The sequence below is a fragment of the Corvus cornix genome, chromosome Z (assembly GCF_000738735.6).
Source record: "Corvus cornix cornix isolate S_Up_H32 chromosome Z, ASM73873v5, whole genome shotgun sequence".
NCBI lineage: Eukaryota > Metazoa > Chordata > Aves > Passeriformes > Corvidae > Corvus > Corvus cornix.
Window position 1 is genome coordinate 23,161,088 of NC_046357.1, and position 24,394 is coordinate 23,185,481.

At 38.0% G+C, this 24,394-nt stretch overlaps 1 protein-coding gene across 1 annotated transcript in view; it reads left to right on the top strand.

Annotated features, from left to right (window-relative positions):
• ARSB (arylsulfatase B) overlaps positions 1–24,394 on the top strand; it is an 80,305-nt gene that overhangs the window by 20,663 nt on the left and 35,248 nt on the right. The window contains exons 5-6 of the mRNA XM_039567140.1: positions 11,531–11,774; positions 19,980–20,050. Coding sequence (XP_039423074.1) covers positions 11,531–11,774; positions 19,980–20,050 — 315 coding nt within the window. The remainder of the gene's footprint in view (positions 1–11,530; positions 11,775–19,979; positions 20,051–24,394) is intronic.

Below are 24,394 nucleotides of genomic sequence, written 5' to 3' on the forward strand. Positions count from 1 at the left end.
TCCAAGTGACCTTGGGTAGCTTAAACATTTTAAACAGTTACAGTGGTTTCGATTTATTAATCTAGATAATTTTGACAAAACTGTGTGAAGAGTAAACATAATCATAACAGCCTCTTTTAGGGATTGTTGACCTCTTGTGTGATCTGAGAGGTTTTAATTACCTCTATTCTTTGGATTAGTTTGGTCAGAGCCTTCCTGTAGCCTAAGGCAAATGAGAAGATAAGCTTTGGGAAAACATGGACCTAAAGACCTTGCCTAGTTTAATGGGTCACGTATTCCATAATCCTGAGAGAAATCTGAAGTAGGATTTAGTAAAACTCCCCTGCTAAAGTGGGAGTAGAGGGAAAATGTGACTTCTGGACTCACATATATGAGTCAAGTAGTGGTTATTCATGAGGGCAGAAGTCCTTTGCGAGGAAGATAAACCTGCAGCTGTAAATGTGGAGATTAGGGGAGCTCACCACTTAAGATTCCACCATCAACTCTAGTCACCCCACGTTTGCAGTGACCTACCCCTTTGACTGAATACTTCTTAATGCAGGGTTGGACTAAGCAGGCTGAGGAAGGATCATGTGGGTGGTTTGGTCAATGATATAAATGAGATGATAAATTCTGATTGTTGGTGGCATCAGGGATATCAAGCAATAGTGGAGAAATTCATTTGGCAAGCACAGGTTGAATCACAAAGTAGATGTGCTTTATGGCTTTAATATCACTAAATTAGATAAGAAATTTGCAGAGGGAAGAAGGCAAGATGTCTTCTGAGAATGGTAGGATTAGCCTGTTTCTGAAGTATGGGTGTACTGTGAATCATTTGACCATCCAGGGCTAAAGTTCTGTTTGTAATGAAATACTGTCTTTGAGCAGAGGACTCTGTTAGTGCATTACGGGGTTTTCTGCTTCTTTCCCGCTTTCAGGAATGGAAAAGGAAATAAAAAAATTAACCTATAAAGGATAAAGTTTCCAGGGTAAATGTTGTAGGGAATCATCTTTAGGCACAAACCCATTAAAACTATAATGCCCACAAAGAGCAAAATATGCAATTTGACTGTTCCTTTGAAGTCTACAGTTGTTTCTGTTGCACATATAAGCAACTCCACTTTAAAATCTCTCAGAGTTATAGTGTATAATTGAATGTGGTCTGTACGGCTAGATGTTGCCAAGAGGAGAGATTTCACAATTTCAGGATTCAGGAAATACGATCAAAAGTGGCCAAAAGTTCAAGGACGATGATATTGGAGAAAGGCGGGAACTTGCCAAGAGGAAATTGCTGGTGACCTTACTGAACTAGCATGGTGCAGGCAGATTGCAGAGGTTTAAACATGGGATTACTTAAAGAGGGCATGTTTTGGCATGTAGCTGGGGGTAAAAAATCACAAAGTTGGAATAAAATAATCATTAATGAGTTAAAAGTTCTGTATTTAAGTGTTCCTTCTTGTCACTCACTTGAATTGGTGTGCCAAAATGAAGGAGGGGAGAGTATTAGGCACAACACTAAACACTAGGTTTCTTTCTGTTTTTATGAGAGCAGAGGTTCAGTTTTGTCCAGCTTAACATCCTTTTCTTAGGTTCAGCAGTATGTTATTCAGCCATTGTTACTTGTAACCAAGCAAAGGTGTTAAAGAAATAAATAACAAGCAAAAAATTATTCTGAAACACTCATTCAGCAAATAGGTTATCTGTCATTTCCCTGCCTGGAAAACATAATCCGCTGCTAAAAAACAGATTTATGCAAACTGGTTAAAAACACTACTTAGATTATTAAAGAGAACAGATATTATTTATTTAAACTTCCATTACTTTCCATTATGTGTGTTTCTCTGTCACCATATTAACTTTAAAAATAACCCCTTTCCTCCCCTGTAGTCTTTGTTGCATTCAGCAAAAGCTGGGGTGGCTGTTGGGAATGCCTTAGACAATGCTGGATGTACCTACGCAAGACTGTTGCATTTCCACCTTGTTAATTAACTTACCTGTTTCCTTTCATCTTAACCTCTAGGGCAATGAAACACCCTACAGCAAACAAAACAGTTACAACTGATCACAAAACAATTAGCCTTTTTCATCCCCCCTGTGAGACCAGTGTTCTAAAGAATATTATTTTCTTTACTCTTTGGAGTAAAGATTTTAAGTTTTTGTGGTTTATGTGCTTGGTGTGAGAATTAGCTTACGGACACATATTTCTTCCTAAGGTGCATGCAGCACTTTTTTAAAATGTCCCCTGCGTTAAGTAATAACTGAAGACGTTTGTTTCGTTTTTGTATTTTTATGCCAGCAGGTATGTGTTTCTTTCTGGTAGTGAACTCAGTCAATATATTCTGGGTATAGCTAGGGCCCCAAGTGATTAAGAACTCAAATAAAAGTGATGTAAAAAACAGATGTAAATCTGTCCAATGGCCGGAATCAAGTCATTGTTTGCACTGTGTAAAACCATTGCATGTGTCTAAACTTAAGAAGAAAGAAAAGACATCTGGCTTATAGAGGGTGAAATATAAAAGTGGTAGACACACAGGAGGGGTTGGGTTACCACTCGATGACCAAGGATCGGCTGTAATATTCCTTACATGAAGTAGTGGCCCTGCCACTCCTGCTTTTAAGAGTGGACTTCTAAATTCCTTGCAGTGAGGTTTCTGCTGTTCCTGGGCTGCTTGGAGAGTTTTGTCATGGGGCAGTTTTCCCTGTCTGCAGGTGGTAGTGTTGGAAGGTGCCCATCTGCACCACCTTCCTGTGTGCGGGCTTGGTTGGACTGTGTGCAGCCCTCTTCTTCCTCCCCAGCCTTTCTCCCAAAACCTTTCCCAGCTGTATCCTGATGTGCTAAACTGCTTAAATTAACTCCAGATTGCTCTGTTTATTGTCTGCCAGAGGAGTGACAGAAGGCAATCAGAGCAGCTTCCTCTCAAATAAACTCCAAAAAAGAGGGGATACAGGATATTAGGATGGAAAATATGGGTTCTGGGAAGAACCCTGAGGCTCTAATGCCTGTATATTAGACCATTTGTCTCTGCTGTTTGCATTTTAATTCTAAGTTTTGGCAACTTCATATCCCTGGAAGTGGGTTTTTGGATTGTTTTTTCTTTTTTCTTTTTCTTTTTTTGCTTTCAAAAGAAAACAAAATGGGTGTTAGGTCAAAGTAGTCATTTTTTCCTTCCCCCTCAAATGACACTGGAGAGAAGTGAAATAATGATTCCCTGAGGTTGTCAGCCTCCTTGCAGGCCATGTGCACCTCAGTGCCTCTGCTTCATGTGAAGTCAGTGACCTCTTTTCTTGTATATGACTCTGATCAGCAATAAATGTAAAACTAGTTTTCCACCAGCTGCTCTCTTCACGGTTGGGATAGCATCCTCTTTTCTTACCTTACAGCTTGAAGCCTAAAATACAGATGTAGCAGGTCTGAGGTCAGATATTTTCTATATATCTGAAGGTGTGGATGCATTGGTTTTGTCTGGTCGCTGCTTAAAAGGAGTATCTGTAAGCACAGTTAACAGCAGCCCTCTTCCTGCTTTTTTCCTTCCAAAAGCTGATATAAATGTGCCTCCTAATATCCATAATATTATTTGGATAATAGCACTACGTTTGTTCTAAGAGTCATGCTGTTTCCAGAAGCAGAGGAAGAAACCCAAATGTATTCAAAATAAACTTCCGAATGCTTTTACTGAATAAAAGCACCTAGGTGCTGCCAGCTATTGGACAGTCTCTGCACTAAGAAAATTTAATGCATAAAATTCAGTGCTTTGCAGCATACTTTTGGTCATATGTCAGCCCTATCCTGTCCTCCTGTTATTATTGTCTGTCTACCATATGGACATATCTCTTCTGTTTGGTAGGGAGAGAGGGGGGATGCACTTGGAAACTAAACATCCTTCTGAGTTATTTATTTTAAATGCAATGAGGGAATGTATAGGAGGGATTCTGTTCCATTTAGCAAAGAGAAACCACCTTAGTTTCACTCTTCACAAAGTCATTAATGTATTAATCAGAAGCAAGAAACTGGAATGGGGGTTATAATTGACCCCATTTTCCCTTCAAACTTTTTATGCATATATTTCATGCTAAGTGACATACAGTTCATGGCTTTAGGGTGTTAGCAGCCTTTAGTTTCAGGAGTAGCAGAAGCTTAAAAGGTTTTTTCTCCTTATTTTGAAGATGCTTTAATTTGATAATATATTGAAATACCCTGCATTAGAAAATAAATTGAAGTTGTTTTTTTCTTCTGGTCTGTACTCACTTTAAAAATAGTGTGGCTTTAGACAAGGCTTTCAAGCAGAGTTTGGCATGGTTTACATATCACACAGATGTGTGCTAGATCAGCTTACTGCAGGGGCCCTTGAGAAATCAAAGAGCATGGGAGTTTTCTCTTGCAGCTTCTGATAGATTCATCAATTCAAAAAAGACTAGGAGCTAAATAACAGGTGGAAAACAGTAAAAAGAGCTGGGGCATGCTGATGTTGTACTGGAGGTACGTAAGGACTATTTGGCAAGTGTTTTGTAACTGTTTTCAGGCAAAAGGAGACCTGGGTGTTGGTAGCCTGGAGCCAGAAATGTTTTACTAGATCTTTAGAGATTCTAATGGTTGGTTAAAGTTATCATGAGTACATAACAAATACTGAACTGATTTATAATATCTAATTGTATTTATATAATCCTAGATACTTAAAGTTTTCTTGTTTCTTTGCCCTTGCACATTTATTATTTCTAATTATTTATTTGGGCTGTGTTCTGAATAGGATAGAAAACTGTTTTCATAGTCAAAGATTTCAAAGATTTTCTTGGCACACAGCACTTCATTGCACTTGATTTCTCTCTTTTTTTTTTTTTTTCTTTTGTTGACTGATTCCTAATCAGTCAAATTGTAAATGTTGGTTGGTTATTTCTTTCTCTGTGGATATATGAGTTAGATGCATACAGATGTATTAAATTTTGGATAGCTATTTTAAAAAACAAATGTAGGTATCCAAGAAGTATTTAAGTTTGTAAACCTCATTAACATAATACATTTGACATGTTTACTTTTGTATGTGAGTGTGTGTGTGATATCAAGCACTTTTGGTCCTCTGTTACTTACTGCTAAAATTTGTTCATGCAAAATTTATTGTGCTCTGAGGTATACAGAGAAAAACAGTTCAGAAATACTTACCCTATTGGATTGCTGTGCTGAAAGGATCTTTTTCTCTTAAGACTGTTCCTTTTCTTGTAGGAATTAATTAATTGCTATTGTATTTTCTAAAGTTATTGTAATAAAGATTTTCCATATCACTCTTTGTTCTATAAATGCCAAAACCAGTTGTAAAATTTACCTTGAGGATTGAGATTATTAGGACATATACTTAGATTTACAGTTCTGATACTGTAATCAAGGTTGTGTAATATGTATCACAAACTTAAACATACTTACATCATCTCAGCAGAATGAAAGGTGTAGACTAAATAGAAGTTAAGGCAGTTTATGCAAATGATGCATATGTTTGTGAGGTATTCCTATTATCTAAAACAAGTAGTCAGCAAGAGTTATTTTTTTTTTCCCCTTGCTAAGGAGAAAAAATAAAGAGCTTACAGGTAGCTCTTTATTACTTGAACTAAGAAAATGCAAACTAAAGGGAACCACTGGAGTGAAAACTGCTTAATAACAGCACCAAATACAGTCCTGAATGAATCTTTGGAGAAATTCCAGGAAGCTCTCTCGGAAGAGCTTGTCTAGAACAATTTGCCAGGCACGTCAACGGGACTGTGGGGTGTAGCTCAGTTGTGGTTGAAAGAAGAATGCAGCAACCTGAGTGGTCACAAGGGAAACAAAAAAAGTATGCTCTGGTAGGAAGAAAAATAAAATTCACTTTTCTGTAGTGTAGTTGAAACAAGGCCTGGTCTGTTGGAACAAAATAGGTAGCTGTACAAGAAGGCACATTGTTTCTTTTGGAAAAAAAAAGAACCAAAAAGTTTTAATGTACTATTTACCATTTTTAATCTACACACTTAAGCCCTATCTAAGACTTGACAAAAAGAACCAGCAAGGAAAATCTTTAGATGAAGACTAATTTCTGGCCTATTTGCCAGAAAATAGTACTTCTAAACCATTGATGTGAGGCAGGATTGTGATCAAAACCTGCTAAGATAGTGTGAGCAGGCAGTAGAAGTCAGGAGAAAGTTGATTGGTCCACATGGTGGAGAAGCTAGGGTGTTGTCCATACTGTACTTAGGTGGCCTTTGGAAACTTCTATTATAGTGTTTTGCCCACTACCCAAAAAATAAAACGTAAGGGTCTCTTTATAGCTTTTTTAATAAGTTTTTCGTTCCACTGCATAGACAAGAACTTTTTTTTAATGCGAACAACTGGGGGAGATTAAGCTTGCTTTCTTACAGAGCTGGCCTTACACAGTATTACAGTACTTGTTTCCATTTAATTTCTTTTCCTAAAAATAATTTTTAAGCCCAATGATCAGTCTAAACTGAATTTCTCAGAGAAGTGGGCTCTGATGCTTGAAGTTTTAACAAATCTATTAATGCTATTAGTATTGCCCCCGAGTTTGGTAACTACTGTGGATTTGTCTTGGCAATGAATGCATGCAGGCAAGAGATATTTATGATCCTGGGAAGGACATTTGTCAGAGTTTGTTCTTAAATCAACACCTTTGCCTTTTTATAGCTTTCTACTGTCTAGTGAGGTATAAATCCCAAATGAAGCTTTCCCCAGAGTTGTGAGCATCTATTTCCAATGTAGATTTTCTTCATAGTACAAAGCAGACTGTTGCTTCAGTTCCAGGGTAATTCTGTAAGAAAGTGAGTCTATGCAAAGATGTAAATCCATGCTTCATTAATTATTGCACTCAGAATTGTTTTATTGCTGTTTTTTATTGTCCATCTCTTCTTTAAAGAATTCTTAGTCATTAAACTGCTTACTAGTTGCATGCATCCTACATCACTCTATATATACACTGCGCTATTCAAAATGTTTGGCAGCTGGCAACTCTTCAGAGTAGTATTTGGGAGAAACAGAAGGGCCTCTCTGTTTAGTTTTGTTTATTGATTCCTTTAAAAACTCCTGCAAAACATCTCTTACAGTTTAGAAATTACAGCTTTAGCAAATTAAGCTCTTTCACATGTATATGACAATAAATATTAGTTAAAAAAGCAGATGTTTGTGGGAAGAACATTTGCCTTCATTTTTAAAGTTGTATTGTATACACAAGACACACAAGCTTTACTTTGCATCTATTTTTCTTATGTTTAAAGGTTTTTATTAAATAAATGTTTTAAAATAATTCTTCGTCTTAATTATTTTTAATAAGAGAACCACAGTAGTTCTAAAGACAATCACCCACGTTTTAAGAACAGGTTATATTCTCTGACTTTCTGTGTCAAAAAATATATCCTATTTTCACCCAAATTGTTTTGAGATGGAGGTACTTTGCAATGTTCTTTTTTTTTTCAGCTTGTTCCATCAAGACTGATGTCAGCTTTGATGGAAACTACCTTTTAAAGCAGCCAGGATGATTCTGTTGTTCTCCTTTATTCTCTTGTTTTGTCATTTACCCAGCATATATGTGCTGTGCATTTTTTCATTTTTGCTGGTAGCACCTGCTACAAATTCTGTTTCAGCCCATTCTTCTATTAGTGAGACTATCTCTTTCCCACATTTTCCTTTGTTGCCACAAATTTCACCTTGTAGAAGAAAATTCCATGAGAATGGAAATAAAGCATCTAGGTACACCCCTTCTTAAAATAAGACATAATAAGAGTGATTAATGCTGTGAGAAAATAAGGGTAGCTAAACATCTCTCAAAGCAAGCCAAGCCAAGCAAGCAACAAAGCCCTTTAAAAATGTGTGATGCTTCCATTCAAGAAAGCAAACAAAGCTGCATAAGTTAGCTAGGTAATGCTTATGCCAATGGGCATAATTTCTAGATACAGCCTTATTCTCTCCCCTTTCATCCTTTCTTTGGGGACAAGAGCTGGTTAATTTTATGATTTTTTAATACACCTAGTATGTTGTGGGTACTGCTGTAGTCTAAATTATATGGATATAATTGCAAAAATTATTCTTACAGATGAGGAACATATGCTCACTACATCTTCCACACTATTTCAGTATTTTTAATGAAAATCGTATTTGATTTTTGTCTCCAGCAAAGAGAGAATGAAGTAGCATGCCTGGGGTAGGCTTCTGTTTTAAGCTGAAGTAGCAAGGCTGAAACTTTAATATTGAGCAGTCTTACAAACCAGGGCCACAAGGTGTAGGTAGCTTGGTTCCAAAAGCTTTGTTCTGGAGACTGTCTTCTGACATTAGATATTAGGATAAATCATGCAGAGAAACAGTTACAAAAATATATGATAAATAGTTCAGAAAATATTGTTTTGAAATGGGTTTAGAATTGGATATGAAGCCAGTGTAGAATATGAAGGAACAATGACTCCATTTGTCTCATACCTAAGTGGATTTTAATTGTGTTTTAACTACTGGGAGTTTCCCCATGGGCTTTGGAATTTGTTCCATGTTTGACATACTTGGGTAAAATAGCATAAGGAGTTAGTGAGGAATAACTTACTTGGGAGAACATGAGAATGGTTGTACTTCCACAGATGAAGGATCTGTCTAGCCAGGCACCACCTCACTATGGCAATTCTTGGTGGCATGTGTCTAGGAAACTTTTGTGAAAACTTGCAAATCTTCAGCAGTTTGTGGCTGAAAAAACTCCTGAGACTGAGGTGATGTGTTTTCATGTGGGAGCTATAAATTACTTTTTTGTCTTTAACTTCCTCAGTGGCTTTCTGAACCCATGCAGGCTTTTAGCATCAATGTATACATCCACAGCTCTTGACTTAGAGGAAATGTAGCTGAACACGCACATACACAGCTGGTGCCCATCTTCCTTCTTGCTGTCCAGACATAGTCCTGAAGGTAAAACCAACCAGAATAGCAGTTACAGTCCTGAGTGGACTTTCTGCCAGGTCTATACTCCATGAAATCAGTGGCTTCTTGTTTATTCCCTCTCTCCCTTTATTATTTAGTGGTTAGCTAAATATTTTATTGATAGAGATTCCATTATGGTCTTTCATTGTTAGTTAACCAACTCCTCTTTAACAAATTGTTGGTATTTGAAGTCCCCAATAACATTTCAGACCATGTGGAAGGTGTTGTGTACATACGAACTGCTGGTGACACATCAGTTATGTTCTGCCTACCTAGAAAGGAAACAAACTTCAATAATCAAAACAGAAACCATCCTTTTCCCTCCTTCAACACTTTCGTGGTAATTCAGTAAAGAAATTATGCAGGAAGGACCACTTGAACATGAATTCCTGAGGAAGGAAAAAGTGGTGTTCTAGTAATGTGAGAATGAGAAGTCAAATGAGGGGGATGAGCCTTGTTTCATATGCCAGTTTTTTTTTCATTTGCATATCAGATCAGCTATCAAAACAAGATTTTTTTTCCCCTTTCTTTTAAACTTGGGGTGCTATGTCTGAATGCTGATACAAGACACAAGTTCTTTCAGGATGTGTGTTAGATAGACTCCTTGTATCAGGGAATTTAATGTGTAATAAAACTGGCAGAATGTGAATGTCTTTACAGAAAGCAAGGAAAAAGTATCATAAGGATTTGACTGTAACTTGAGAAGTGCACACTTCCCTCTCTCTATTCTTCAGAAATACCACCTACTTCTATAATTTCCTTGTTGCTTTGTTGCTGATAATCAGGAACTAAAAAAACCCTCATGTGCTGCTATTAAACTGATATGGATAGTGAGTAGTCTGTGGTACAAAGGAGGTATGTAACATATTTAAGTTCTGATTTCTCTGCATGTCCAAACTGTGCTGTAATACAGTGTAGATAAGATGCCTTTTATTCTAAAGACACCAAAGGTTAAAAGCTACTGAAAGCTCTGTCCCTTGAGTATCTCTGACAGGAATTCCTGTTTACATTATGAGTAGAAGGAATTGTTGAAACTGATTTTTTTTTTTTTTTTGTTGTAACCGGCAACTGTTTTAAGTTCTCAGATCTCAGAGCTCAACACTGTTGTGTGAGAAATGATGGTAGAGCTCTTGATTCATTTCCTTTTAATCCAAAAATGCAGGACACCTGGGCATCCCAACTGGAAGCTAGTTGGGCCACAGGACATTTAACTCTTTTCAGATAATTCTATTTTTGCCAAGTGCTTCATTTAGCTTAGGCTTGACGTTTCAAAGTCTTCACGAATATCCCTGGTTTATTCCTTTGTAGAACAAAAGTGGTCTTCTGTGTGAAGCAGAAAGATGTGGGGGTTACATTGATCCCTAATTAAACACAGAGTCACACACAGAATAAGCTGAATTGCAAGGGATTTGGAAGGGACCCACAAGGACCATTGACTCCAGCCTCTGGCCCTGCACAGGACCATCCCCAAGGATCACACCATGTGCCCAAGGGTATTGTCCAAATGCTTCTTGAACTCTTGCCAACCAGAAAGAAGATAATTTTGTTCTGGTTACAGTAAAGTTCTTCTGTAAGGTGTTGGACTTCTTGTTTCTACCCTCAAATTCATGTTTTTTAATCAGAAAATACAGTATGAACATGTCAAATTACACTGAATGTCAGTTCAGCAATTACTATTTGAAATGATTTTAACCTCATTAAAATAGAGGATAATTATGCTTAACAGAATTGCCAGCAATGACTCTTCTGAGAACATTTCAGTAGGTTTGAACAAGAACAATTGTGTAACAGTACTGAAAGTAACTTCAAAGGATCATGACTGTTAACTTCAAGGATCTGGGTTTTATTCTAAGCATGGAAGCTTGGTCAGAGAGTTAAAAAGAAAAGAATTCCATGAGCTATCTCTAATTCACATAGATATTTCTGTAGTCAGGATTCAATTTTTTCTGTAGCCATCTTATACACTATTCTCACCAAACAATAAATTCAATTTCTGAATCACTTCAGTTATGTTAACTAGTTTCAATTCATTTTATTAGGGCTATCTCCTTCTGCCTGAGAAACGCAGTTTTGTCTAACCTTATATATCAATGTTGCTGCCTAAAAATTTGGAAAAAAACCTGCTTTTAAACTAGGTGTGCAAGTATTGTCCTGAGACTGGAGTAACAGGTTTCCATTTTAAGGATACTGTACTGCCTTGGAAACCAGTGTATTCTGAGTACTAATAATGGCATTGATAGCAAATCTTCTTGTGGTCTTTAAATTAGTTGAAACTAAATTTTTGAAGACTTTGGTTCTGGAAGCTTTGGATACCTAATGGTACTTTGAATCACAGTCAGAAGACGTTCTTAGCACAGTCTTTCTCAATTGTTGTCTTCTAGTATGGTATTGTTTCTGCCTAGCAGTAACTTTTCACTGATAAAATTTGTAGGTATTAAAATGTAACAAATGTTTGTTACTTGGCCCAGAATGTTAGACCTCGTATAAACACTTAACAGCACTATGCGAGTACTTGCATGGCACACCTGTATTGTGAAAATATTTTTTCAAATGGATGAATAGGTGTTGTGGGGAGGATTGTTCTGTTTCTTTCTTACCAAGAATTCCTTTTGTTTATTTGTTTTTCAGATAATGGAGGACAAACTTTAGCAGGTGGAAATAACTGGCCACTGAGAGGGAGAAAATGGACTCTCTGGGAAGGAGGAGTGAGAGGTGTAGGCTTTGTTGCAAGTCCTTTGCTGAAACAAAAAGGTGTGGAAAGTCATGAACTCATCCATATCTCTGACTGGCTGCCAACCCTGGTGCACCTTGCTGGAGGACATACCAATGGCACTAAGCCTTTGGATGGCTTTGATGTTTGGAAAGCTATCAGGTAAACTTGCATGTCAAATCATCAAGTCATCATTCTGGTATGAGAAGAATTTAATCAGCCCAGGAAACAGAACGGGAATGGGGAGGGAAATATCACCTGTTCCTTTCCCAAAATAAAGGGAAGGTATAAATGCAGTTAACCGTGCTATCCATGAGAGAATTATCCAGGTTGCAAATTAATCCTGGTCACAGATGCAAAGCCTCCATACAGCTTTAAGTTGGTATTTCAAAGTTTTCAGTATGAACACAACAGCAAGCAAGCATGGTATAATTTTTCAAGAACACTCTGTGATCCTGAAGTATGTTAACTGATTTTGCATAGCATGAGGTATGAGTTGGTAAATTTTATGGACCAAACCCTGCTTGCTACAAAGCTCAGTCAGGTATGTCTGCCATATGGGTCTGGAATTGGACACGTGGGAAATCTATGCAGACATTAAACTCACTGAACATGGATTCCACTTTGATGGTTTGTTAGCTCAGTACAGGACTTGTCAGGCTGGCTCAATGTGTAACCATTTGCACAGACCCATGTCATGCTGTCCAGTGTCTCAAGCCTGTGAGATGAGCTACAAAAGTAGACCTGACCTGCTTCTTGAAAATTGTGTTGTTGTGAGTGATTCAAGCAAACTGGAATATTCAAAAGCACAGTGCAGACATGCTTAGATGACTGGAAAAAAGACGCAGCATAGCTCCAGCTAGGTTATTTCGGTATTCTTTTATTCCACTAAGATGGATTAAAAAGTCCTTAAAACCTTAGTTTCTCCTGAATTTGAAAGTTCTGTGACCAACCTTTGGTTTTGCAAAAATTGCAATGGTTTAAATTCCTTTGTTACTTCCTTTTCTGTGCCGCATGTAATGTGTTCACTGATAGGGCTTATCTTCATAGAAGTTATATTTATTTTAGTAGGTCTTCAAGTGTAGTTTTAATTCACATAAGAATAATGTAGGATTGACATTTCAATACTACTAAAGCAGACTAAAAGGACTAACAATTCTATTTCCTACATGCCATTCAGTTGAGGATTAGTGTTCTGTTTCTTTTGGTAGTCTTTGTTCTGTTTTTATAGTGGGTAGACTATACTGCATTATGTGTGTTGTCACCTTTTGTCCCTTTCTTTTTTGTGTGTGTCTTAGTATCCTAGACTGTGAATTGCAAGAGTTAAATGCAATTCCTAAACAAGCATGAGCAGGAGTGCTTGTCTGGGTTAGGGACTGAGATGAGAAACTGAGAGTTAGAGTAGGCAGAATTGAACCTATGTGCCTATCCATGGTTAGCACTGTAAAGACCTTGGAACAAACAACAAAGAGAGAAAACCAAACCCACCCCCCCACACCTCCCCAGAGCTAAAACCCGTATCCTGAGTTCAGAATTGTTTTGTCTATACCTGTAGCATTACCTGTTTGACTCTGGTAAGCTTGATTTCATTCTTAGTGCTGCCTGGGTTTCTGAGGAGCTAAGGGGTGGTTTCCTGTAGTAGCTGAAGTTTACAGGAGCCTGATGGCCTTGTGCCCAGGTGTACTGTATGGCTCTCTTCCAAGTGGAAGGAGATAACGATAGGTATACTTGAGGCCAAGGATCATTAACTGCCAGGAAGGAATGGAGACTCCCATCCAGCCAGAAAAAGTAAAATGTTTTACTTGTCAGTCTTCCTGTGGGAAAACTTAGCATCAGCAAGATTCAGAGTACACCTAAACCATAGACTTTTCTTCCAGCTACCATTAGAATTCCTGCCTACTTCAGATTCGGTTTCAACCATGTATTTTTTGCAATGGATTGATCTTCTCAGATCAGGTTACTTCAGCAGGAGAGTTGTTGGGAAGGAGAGGTACAGCAGTGCCAGCACGCTGCTGACATTTACATTTCTCTCTTTGTAAAGGGAATAATGCAATGTTTGCTGGCACTGCCAGGAACAGGTGACTACCAGTGTTTCCGGGTGTGTTAAACAGAGGGCCTCTGTCTGGACAGGTAACAAGTCAGGTTTTCTAATTGTTAGGCTGTTCCTTGGTTGACCTTGCAGCCAAAATGTCAAATTTCACATGATTTTCCTATGTAATCGGGATAAATGAGTGTATTAAATTTCATGACCATAATTCAAAAGGTCACTTGAATATTGGATAGTAAACAATGAAGGCACGGTGCCCTTTTGGTGATATCTGATGAAAAGTTCAAATATGTTGTTTTTCTGACACCGAGTGGCTCATAATGAGTGAAATTATGACTTTCTAATATTCTAACTCATTCGAAAAAAGGAAATTAATCACTGTGTTACATCTATATTTTTTTCAGTGCAGTCTAATATAGATTGAGGCATAAGCTTCTTGTGATTTTGTCTTTGGGGAGGGATGGGGGAGGAAGAACTTTTATCCTGAGCCTGCTGTTTCTTATGTGTGTAATCAAAAGGGAAAATATCATAAATTTGAAACCTTGATTTAGATATTCAAAAGAATATGTGGGATGGTGCAGGTCTTCTCAGAAGTCACAAAAATATTGAATCTATTTCAGATATCTGTCTACTCATGATCAGTATTTAAAAGATGGGTTCTTAATACAATATTTAGGTAATAACATAAAATATAATAATATAATATTTTATAATAAATACTATACTACTGAAAATATGTATAAATGTAATATACTATAGAAATATGATTATATATACAATACACAGAAATTTAACATAAATTTTTAAATCCTAAGTATAAATTCTGAAATTCTAGACCAAAATGAACTTTCTATCATGACTTTAAATGACTGGTAGTCCAAATTAGGAATAACATTACCATGACACCTATAATGTTAAGTAGTATAAAGAAATGCTGAGAGTCACATACCCAAGTGTTCCTTTCATGCCTCCTCTATTTAATTTTGACCTGAAAAAACAGAAGACATTTAATGGTTAGGAGAAAATAGCAGGAAAAGATGATGTTCAGAAGCACATTTCTTGTAGACCAAAATATCTTCTTTTGCATTCTTTTTGGTTAGCTATACTCTATTCTTCTTTCATGCAGTGCATGAAACTGAGGAAGCACAGTGTTTATGTTCTCATAGTGTGAACTCAGGTTAAAATTTGTATGATACTTAAAAGCTCTTTGACAGGGATTTTAACTCAAAAGCTTGTCTGCTGCTTCCAAATCCATCTGCTGACCCATTACTATTTCAACACTCTATCAATGAGAGACCTAATAAAAGAGGAATGGGTTTTTATTTACAATAGAAACTGAAATAGAGCAGGTTTTGCTCACATACTCACTGCCTGACAGTCTTACCAAGAGGTGTGTGTCTAGGAAGTTTGCCCAGCCAGACACAGGGGCAGAGAATTTCAAGACATCCACCTGGCATCCTGACACCAGGATGTTTGTGAACACATAATGGGCCCAGCATCTATTGCTGCAGTGCAAAGGTCCAGGGATGCCATGTGTGAAGTCCTTCAAGCTTCTTTTGTGTTCTTCTTCATTTGGTAACTGCACAGGTTGTGTTCTGTGTTCCGGTTGTGCCTGTTTGTATCCTTCTGATGCTGTGTCTGTGTCTTGCGCCACCTCTGTGAGTCCCTGAGGGCCATCACTGCTTTGTCTAGAGATGTCCCTGTCCAGTGGAACTGGCCTCCATGTGCTGGGGTTTTGCTGACGTGCTAGTCTGGATTGTCATTAACGTGGGCTGTTACAAGAGCCCTTTCCCTGCTCTCGTGTTCGTACTGTTGTCTCCACACATGCATTTTACTAGTCTTTCTCCATGCATACCAATCTTGGGTTATTTTTCTGTGCAAAATTTTGTTGCAGCATATAATTAAACCCATGCTAACTAATTTTTATTCTCCTCCAAGTACCTTTGGAATGAAATTTAACTTCTACTTTGATGTCTCTTGCTTATTTTTGAAAATAGCTTAGCGTAGTATCACTGTGTCAACCTATTTTTGGATAGCTATCAGATCTTTCTAATCTCAGATATCAACATTTTCAACATTTTATAAAGGTTCATAAATAGATAATAAATCATAGTAGATTTCCCTTTTTTTATTGCCTTAGATTATCATGGGTAAGACTACAATATAGCTCTAAAACTATGTACATATTACAAATTATTTCTGAAAATACAGTGATAGTATCACAGATATATTTTACAAAAATAGCAATTGAGAATAGCAAGAACAATACTAAAATGCAACCAGTCAAGGAGTCTAAATTTTACTGCATATTTCCAAGTAAGTATCTCAAAAGGCACCGGCATTTTTAAGAAACATCTGTTCCCCAGATGCTTACTACTCTATTGAAATCGAGACACTAGGCGAAATAGTTTTTCTTACATAAAAATTTGCTTTGGTTGATACTTTTTTTTTGATACATCTTGATTTTCAGTACTGAATATCTAGCATGTCCATGCTCAAAGTATTTTATTTTGCATTAACAGAAAAATTGAATGGTAGACCACATGAAGCAGTATGATAGGCACTGAGAGATTCAGGATAAAATACAGTACAAATAACTATTATTTTGTCAAAGCTTATTAAGCAGAGAGTTTAAGGTTTTACGCATCTGTTTTGTAGGGAAACTTTCATTTTTATATTTTTGTAATGTTGGAAATATCATAATTGATTGGGTGAAGTAAATGAAATAAGATCAGCTTGTGTTCTGTACTGAATGGGTACATTTGTTTTAGGAATCAAGCACCTGTTTAAAAAAAATTGTCATTGTTGTGTTATAAATTAACACAGAGGAAAGAGCAGTCTAAAGCTGAGAGTACTGTTTATTTGCAGCACATCTGAAATAATTATTTTAGGAAAGCATTACAAGTAAGACCCAGAGAAATATGACAAGGTTATAAAGGCTCAGATTTTGCTTAGTGACACTGCGATTGTTTCTGTGCAAGACAAACATACTTACCCTGATAAACCTTGGATTTCTTTCCAAGGACACCTTTTGGCTGTCTAACAACAGCAAAAGTGAAAGATTGCATGTAGATCTTTGTGCTCGCTAAGGGATAATAGATCTTTCTGTGTGTTTTAAGTACTTTCCAAATCGGAAGATAAAGCAACGTTCTCAGCATGAACTAGCTGATTCTCATACCAACACTGAAGTTAGGCCATATGCTTTCATTAAGCAGTTCTTACATAGAGGACTGTTTTGAAAAACAGCAGCTTTTAACTGCTTAATTCTATAATTAAGACATATCTTAATTACTCTACCATCAGACATGGTAGAATAATAACCAGACAATATAAAATGTTCCTTATGTTTAGGGGGAGGGATGATGTATTAGGGTATTGAAGTCTAAAAATAAATATTCTAAAATTAGAGCATTGTAAGATATGGTTACACAGGCAGTTACTAAAATACAAAGGCAGGTTTCCCACAGAGTATTATTGCTTTGTTATTGTAGGTCTGTTGGCTAGACTATATTCCTGATGCAAAATACCCTTGCAGAACATCTGCCAAGGTGAATCTGTAGTTGAGTCCGTGTCTCTGTGGAGTTTTGTAAAAGGGAAGGAGGGCAGAGTTAAGGTGCTTCCAGGGAATTTCCTATTTGTTCTCCCCAGAGCGTTGTTTCTGTTTTCCTGATGTCTTTTGCTGTGAGACAGATGTTTTTTTCAACATACAGCGCCAAATTCTTTGGCTATTGTTTTGTGATATATGCTGGTTGTAAACGTCCATGCTCTGCACAATAGAAATTACTGGAGTAACACTCAAACTGAAAAGCAGCTCAGTACCGTGTAATTAAGCTCTACACAGCTTAATGCAGTGATGCCATAAGCTTCGGGGAGTATATCTCATGACTACAAATAAATCACACCTCCAAGGTACTAATACCAGTATTCTATCCCAGAACAAAAATTGATTCAATAATAATGACAACTGCAGCATGAAAAAATTACATTAATACAAGTGTAATCTTCCTTTTTTGTGTTCTATCAACTGTAATGTAAATAGCCATATTTAGTGTAGAATATCCACTGTCCACGTTAAAAGCTATAAAGAAAGTTACCTTCAGTGATATAGGAATACTAGTCTGCTTGAACACTATGAATACACTTGGTATAATCACAGACTCATATGGAATCATAGAATAGGCTGGTTGGAAGGGACCTTTAAAGGTCATCTAGGCCAACCCTCCTGCTTTAGACAGGGACGTCTTCAACTAGATTGGTTGCTTTGAGCCCTGTTCACCTGACCTTGAATATTTCCAAGGATGGATCATCTACCACCTCTCTGGGCAACCCGTCCCAGTGTTTCACCACCCTTACCATAAAAAATCTCTTTCTTATATCCAATCTAAATCAACTGTCCATTGGTGTAAAACCATCACCCCTTGTCCTGTCACAACAGGCCCTACTAAAAAGTTTGTCCCCACCTTTCTTGTAGGCCCCCATTAAGTACTGAAAGGCTGCTATGAGGGCTGCTCAGAGCCACCTCTTCTCCAGGCTGAACAAACCCAACTCTCAGCCTGTCCTAAAAGGGGAGGTGCTCCAGCCCTCTGATCATCTCCGTGACCACCTCTGGACTCGCTCCAACATCTCCATGTCCTTCCTGTGCTGGGACCTCAGAGCTGGATGCAGCACTGCAGGTGGGGTCTCAGCAGAGCAGAGCAGAGGGGCAGAATCCCCTCTCTGTCCCTGCTGGTCACACAGCACTGTGTGAATACTGAGTGGGTCTGTATGAATATTGAATCTATAAAGATGAAAAGTAAATAGCAGTAAGTTACTTAATTCTTCTGTATTTGACTCTGGTGGAAGATAGTGGATTACTTAGCATAACTCTGGTGCTTTCATTCTTTTAAAATACACTGAAACATGTAGATACAGCTCAGAAATTGCAAGAAAACCTTCCCAGACAGTTATTGCAGAGTCAATCACAGGCTATAAATTTGAATCCTAGTTTAACTTTTGCTAGCTGGTTCTTGTTATTGTTACCTATGAACAGATGGTGAAAGGCACACTTGACCACAGCTGTCAATGGAGCACATAGAGACAGAGTTTATTAAATCTAAGATGAAATATGTTTAAATAAGGCCAAACATTCTTTAATTAAGGGTGTGACTACTATAGATACCGGGGGGTGGGCACTTAACTTTTCACCCACATTTTGGGAGGAACGTTTTTGTGGCAGTTCCTATACCTTGAATTACCAACACTGTAGTTTAATTAATGTAATTACTCTGTATTAATTACAATACTATATTACCTGAACACATTTAGTTTTTTAGTTCTTCTTAAGTTCTGTACTCACTTAAAATGTAACATCCAGAAATGGTTTTAGAACTGTAATAGAAAAGTATTATTTTAATTGTTTGTTACTGGAAATTTTAAATTACAAGTAAATATTGTTTAATACTATTTTTTATATATTAAAATAACTGTAATGTTTTAGGTCTTCACTGAGGTTTATGTTACCTGATTTTTTTATTCTTGGTGTTAAGAAGTTTAGGGGCCCTGGTTGAATTTTTGTGCCTTAAGTTAAGCTCTTTAATGAAAGAAAAAACAAGTTGAATTATTTGGAAATTCCTGAAAGGATATATTTAGGTTCAATGTCAAATAATAAATTGTTGCTGTGTCTTCATGTAGCCAAGGTTCTTTCTAATTATGTCTTCCTACTCATGTTGCCCTTTATAAGGAGTAAATTTCCTTTACTCAGTTTTTTAGGTCTGGGATTTACTTAGCTAAGAAAATTTGTGAGTGAGTTCAGAGGCTTATTCCACACCATCTCTATGTAGTGAATGTTTAGAAAAAGAAGGGTGATTTTTTTTAACACAGTGAGATTCAAAGTATCTAAACAATCCTGGTGACCTCAATTAGAAATCAAAGGTGGTTTTTTTTTGGGGTAGCAATGCCTGTGGTGTTTTTTGACCCAGCCATAACACTTCCAGCACTTGCTCAGGTATGCAGAGAGCACAGCAAGTGCCATGCCAGCTTATGCTGCGAAATTTGACTCTTAAAGTTGATTGCTGTAAAACCCTGCTTAGGTAAAGACAATTCTGTACTCTGTAAACTTATGAATAATCCAAATAAACACCACTGAAGTTCGGGAAAACTTGTAGGGGCAGAAGTTGTTGCTGCTCAGCCGGAAAGGAGCGTTCAGATTAAAATTGATAATAATCAATTTACAGTTATGAGCTCACTCTCTATTAAGAAGACAAAAAGCCTTAAAATAAAGGATGCAGAATCCTAATGAGCTGTAGAAGGTAATTAACATTTCCTTTTGAAATCTCTCTTAGCGAAGGAAGACCTTCTCCCAGAGTGGAACTGCTGCATAACATAGACCCCATGTTTGTGGATGACTTCCCATGTGAGTATGCTCAAGATTTTATTGAACATACAGTTTGTCTTCTAAGCATTTCCTGTCTTCCGTAAGTGAAGTATTTTCTTCTAGGTGAAACAAAATACAGTAGGATGCCTTTTGCTTTTAAGTAAATAGCTTTAAAATACAGAAACGTCATCCCCTGGATAGTGTAAGTACTTCAACATGATCTACATGGGCTTCCTATTTCAGAGAGCTCTGAAACACTGCTGAGTAATAAATAAAGTGCTTTGGGACATGGAAATGTTGAGGAGTAGCTGTGTGCCTGAGGTGCACAGGGAGGCACACTGCCAGCAACCCTTTCCAAACCCTCTCTCCAGAGTTCCAAATGAGCTGCTCGTCCTCATGCATCTTGATACAGCCGTATAATATGACCTTGCAAATGGAAAGCTTGAGTTTGTGAGGAGCTGAGAAGTTCCAAGCCTTGTGATTGCTTTTGTTCCATAATCATGTGGGTTGGATCCTTAATGCCACAATCACATGAATTGGAGCTGAAGTTTGCTAATTCTATAGCCCTTTTTGAGTGCCATCTGTTTTATGATTCAATACTGCTAGTTTGCTAAGGAGTACAAACTTTTAAGGCAGATGTTTTTCTCATACAGAATGTTGGAACAGGTCCCTTCCAGTGTTTTTATAGCATTTCTGTATTTCATTATATAAAGAAGTAAATCCAGGCAGAGAAGAAGTAGTGCAATGGAGACAGTGATCTGTCGCCTGCAAGACAAATACATGTTGTGCTGCAATAACTGGCTGAAAATGGGTAAGGTGGCCTTTTGCAATGCACATCTGGTTCTGTGATGCTTTTCTGAGGAGGAGCAACATTGCGCCTATCTAGTGCTGGGCAGCACTGCTTGCAGATAATTCCTACATACTGATTGAATTAAGGTGTAGCTACTCCAATTTCCCTTCAAAAATGTCAGTGAGTCATAGCATTCCTGTACAATGTTGTGGCCTGGCGAGGTATTCTCAGGCATACTTCGGACACCATCTTTTCCTTGTGGGAATGGCCTGTGATAGAGCTCAGCAGAGGTGTTTGAGTTGACAGATTCCTGGAGTAAGCAGAAGGGGGACAAGCAAAGGAGGTTTTCAGGAACCTGAGCTCTTTGGAAATACGGCCTCAAATCTCTTGCATGATGCCATGCTCTGATGATTGTTCACTGTTTGCTACATACATCATGTCCTTAGTTTTTGTGTGCATTGCATGAAATGTGAGCAAGAAGCGGGTCTGGGACTCAAGAAACTGTAGTAGGTGGAACTCTTGTGCTGGATGATACGCAGCTTTTAAGAATCATGAACAGAAGAAGTTATATGCATGCCTGTAAATTTACTATGTTTTTATGTACCTTTTCAAAACTGCAGTAATTAAAAACAAAAACTTAACTCTTCTTACATAATGTTCTTGTGCACCATACAGGGTTTCCCTGTCTCTTCTCAGCAAAAGCCTATTCTTTTGGCAAATTACTTTGTGCCTCCTAGTGAAATCATGCTTTGTCACATAAGGATTAAGATTTCTATTTAGCAGCCTGAGTTATTAGGAGTAATTGTATATGTATGTAAGTCAGCTGATTTCTACTTAGTGTCTGTTTTTCATTTATTGAAACTGAGTAATAAGTTTAGAGTTAACATCTAGAAAAATTATACTGGTGTATCTATTGTGGATAGGTTAGAGAGACACAAAACTTGGAATGTACAAGTACAAGTACATACAAGATTTTCAGTAGTCATGTTTTGTTGGGTTTTTTTTTTTAAAAAAGCGTCTTAAACTGTCCATGCAATCTTCTTGTCACCAAGATGATAAACTGTATCACTCTGGAGTCCTGCTCTTTCCTTGACTGTTTATTGTTCCCATATCCTAACTGTTTTGACATCAGAGTACTCTTTCGCCTATGGTGCTAAAACACGTTTGCAGGTTTTGCTGGGTTCTTTCTAAGCTCCTATGTAACCTTTTACCTTCTTTATGCACATTTTGCTGTTGTCCTAGTCTACTATCATCACCTAAATCATCTTGTCAGATGAGGTATTCCTGTTAAACTGATGTTTTCTTTTTTTGTAGAAATTTGAATTAGAAAGAGAAATAATAACTGGAAGATAAGATTAGCCAAATCTTTGAGTTTGCAGAGTTGTTCCTAACTGTGGAACAGCAGTTAGGCAACTAAATCTCAAGATTCTGTTAAACATAACAAAAAAAGGACTTTTCAGGTTGTTGTAGGCAATCAGGTGAGAAGACAGTGCTGTTGTAGTTGGGCACATGTAGAGCATTAAGTTACTATTTTACTCACTCAGGGCAGGTTCAGTGTTCCCGAACTCTTGAGTGGTTTTGCCTGTAATGTATACATTCTTTCACCATAATATATTTTTATTTAATGGATGCATTTATCTTCATCTCTATCAGAATAAACTGATTATATAGATATGTTTAGTAGCATGAATGATGGGATGTCTCATGTAATTAACAGGGTTTTTAAACTGAAATAGGAGAACTGATCTTTGTTCTGTTCAGATTTTTTACACCAAAATAAGCACTCCTCCTAGGAAGAATCTGTGCAAAAGACATTAATTAGTTTAGTGACGAGTCCACTGTTACAGCCAAGTTTTCAACAGAATGTTAAAGTAATAAGACATGGTGCATTGATTACAGAGCTAACAACACCTCTGCTGCTGTAATCTGTTAGACCTGACCTTGGGCTGTGTGTTTACCACTTGTGGGGTAATATCACATAACTTTGCAGCTTCTCAGACTGAGTGCTGCTTTCTGATCTCTGGACATCAATCGGGGTTACTCCAGCAGATCTGATTAATCTACTGATCATCATCTACTTACCTTTTTTCAGGACCTGATGTCCAGTGGCAAATACTGTAGCCCTGCAGTAGTCTTTTATCAAAGTACTGCACTTCTCCTATTGTTAATTCTAAACAGCACAAGAGGGAAAAAATACTGTAAATTAGTTTGCCCACCATTCCATTTTACAAAAAAGTGCTCAGGTCTTATTTCACTGACTACTTCAAGTAAATCATCTTCTCTCTCAGAAGAGATACTCTTTTCATTCAAATATAAACTTTCCATGTGGTCTGACACACATGGGCAGTGTTTAAAACTGGAATTCTTCATATTTCATCTTTAGTGCTAAGAAAAGTGTTCCTCTCCCTGGCCACAGACCTTGCCTACAGCCTCGTTCTGACCTGTGCCAGCCCAGTGGAGTGGTTGGGGTTAAAAACAAGCTTTTCTCTCAACAAACTGATCTGGTTTGTGGTGCAGACTTATAACAATTGTACTTGTGTAAGAGCAGACAGTGGAATGAAAACCTAGGGTGGGATCTCCAAAACTAGGATGAGAAGAGGGGTGGGTTGTGGTCTTTGGGGGTTGCAAGCTACTGCCAAGATGGCCAGCCTGTCCTCTCCCTTTCCTCTGTCCTTCCTCCTTCACTTGTGTTAGATGTAGAAATCCCATGGTGACAAGATGATTCTTCTGCCAGATCAGCTTTCAGACTGTTTTGGGTAGCCAGGCAAAAGAGGAGGAAAGATTTCTACCACATCAGTGGGCTGAATCAACCTGCCCTGGAGCTGTGTTACTGGGAGCAGGGGATCACTGTGTGGTTAGTGGCAGATGGAGGGTCTGGCCACAGGACTCACCAGCTAAGATCAGTTCTGACCATGTTGGGAGCCTCAGCCAGAGGCAGTAGTTCCGTAGAGTTTAAGCTAGTAGGCTGGTGCTGCTACCACAGAGGATATCCTGCCTCCCACAATGCCCCACCACTGATCCCCTTTCTCATGGGTCACCAAAACTACTCACAGAGCTGGGCTATGAACCAGGTCAGGATACTGGTTCAGGTTTTAATAAGCCTTTTTTTCCCCGCCCAGATGTATGCTGGATAGCCAAGCGCTCATTTTGGCACAAAGAATGGGACTAGGAGTTTTGGGGGACAGGTGAGACTGATTCTCTTGGCTCTGAAATTAAACCCTGAGGTTTCTGTTTCATGATACATGATGAAGTAATCCAACAGGTTTCTGCTGGGGATGTGCTTTACTTTCTTCCCTCCCCATTCCCAGCCACATGATCCTAATGCTTATTTTGCATTCATTTTGGCAGTCTCTGGATACCTGTGTGAACCGATCCAACTTGCTAGCCTGGTTTCCTCTGTCATGTGGAATCCGCACATTGGGGGGGGTTGATGGATGCCAGTGGCAACCCAAGGCAGGGGGAAGGAGGCTGTGTGGTTGTAAGAGGGGAGGCAGAGGGAGCGGCAACCTTCCTAGTGCTGTCTGGCTGTTTTTGGAACCAGAACCCTGGAGGGAAGGAGTGGGAAGCCACATCTTCTGGTTAACCTTGCTGTG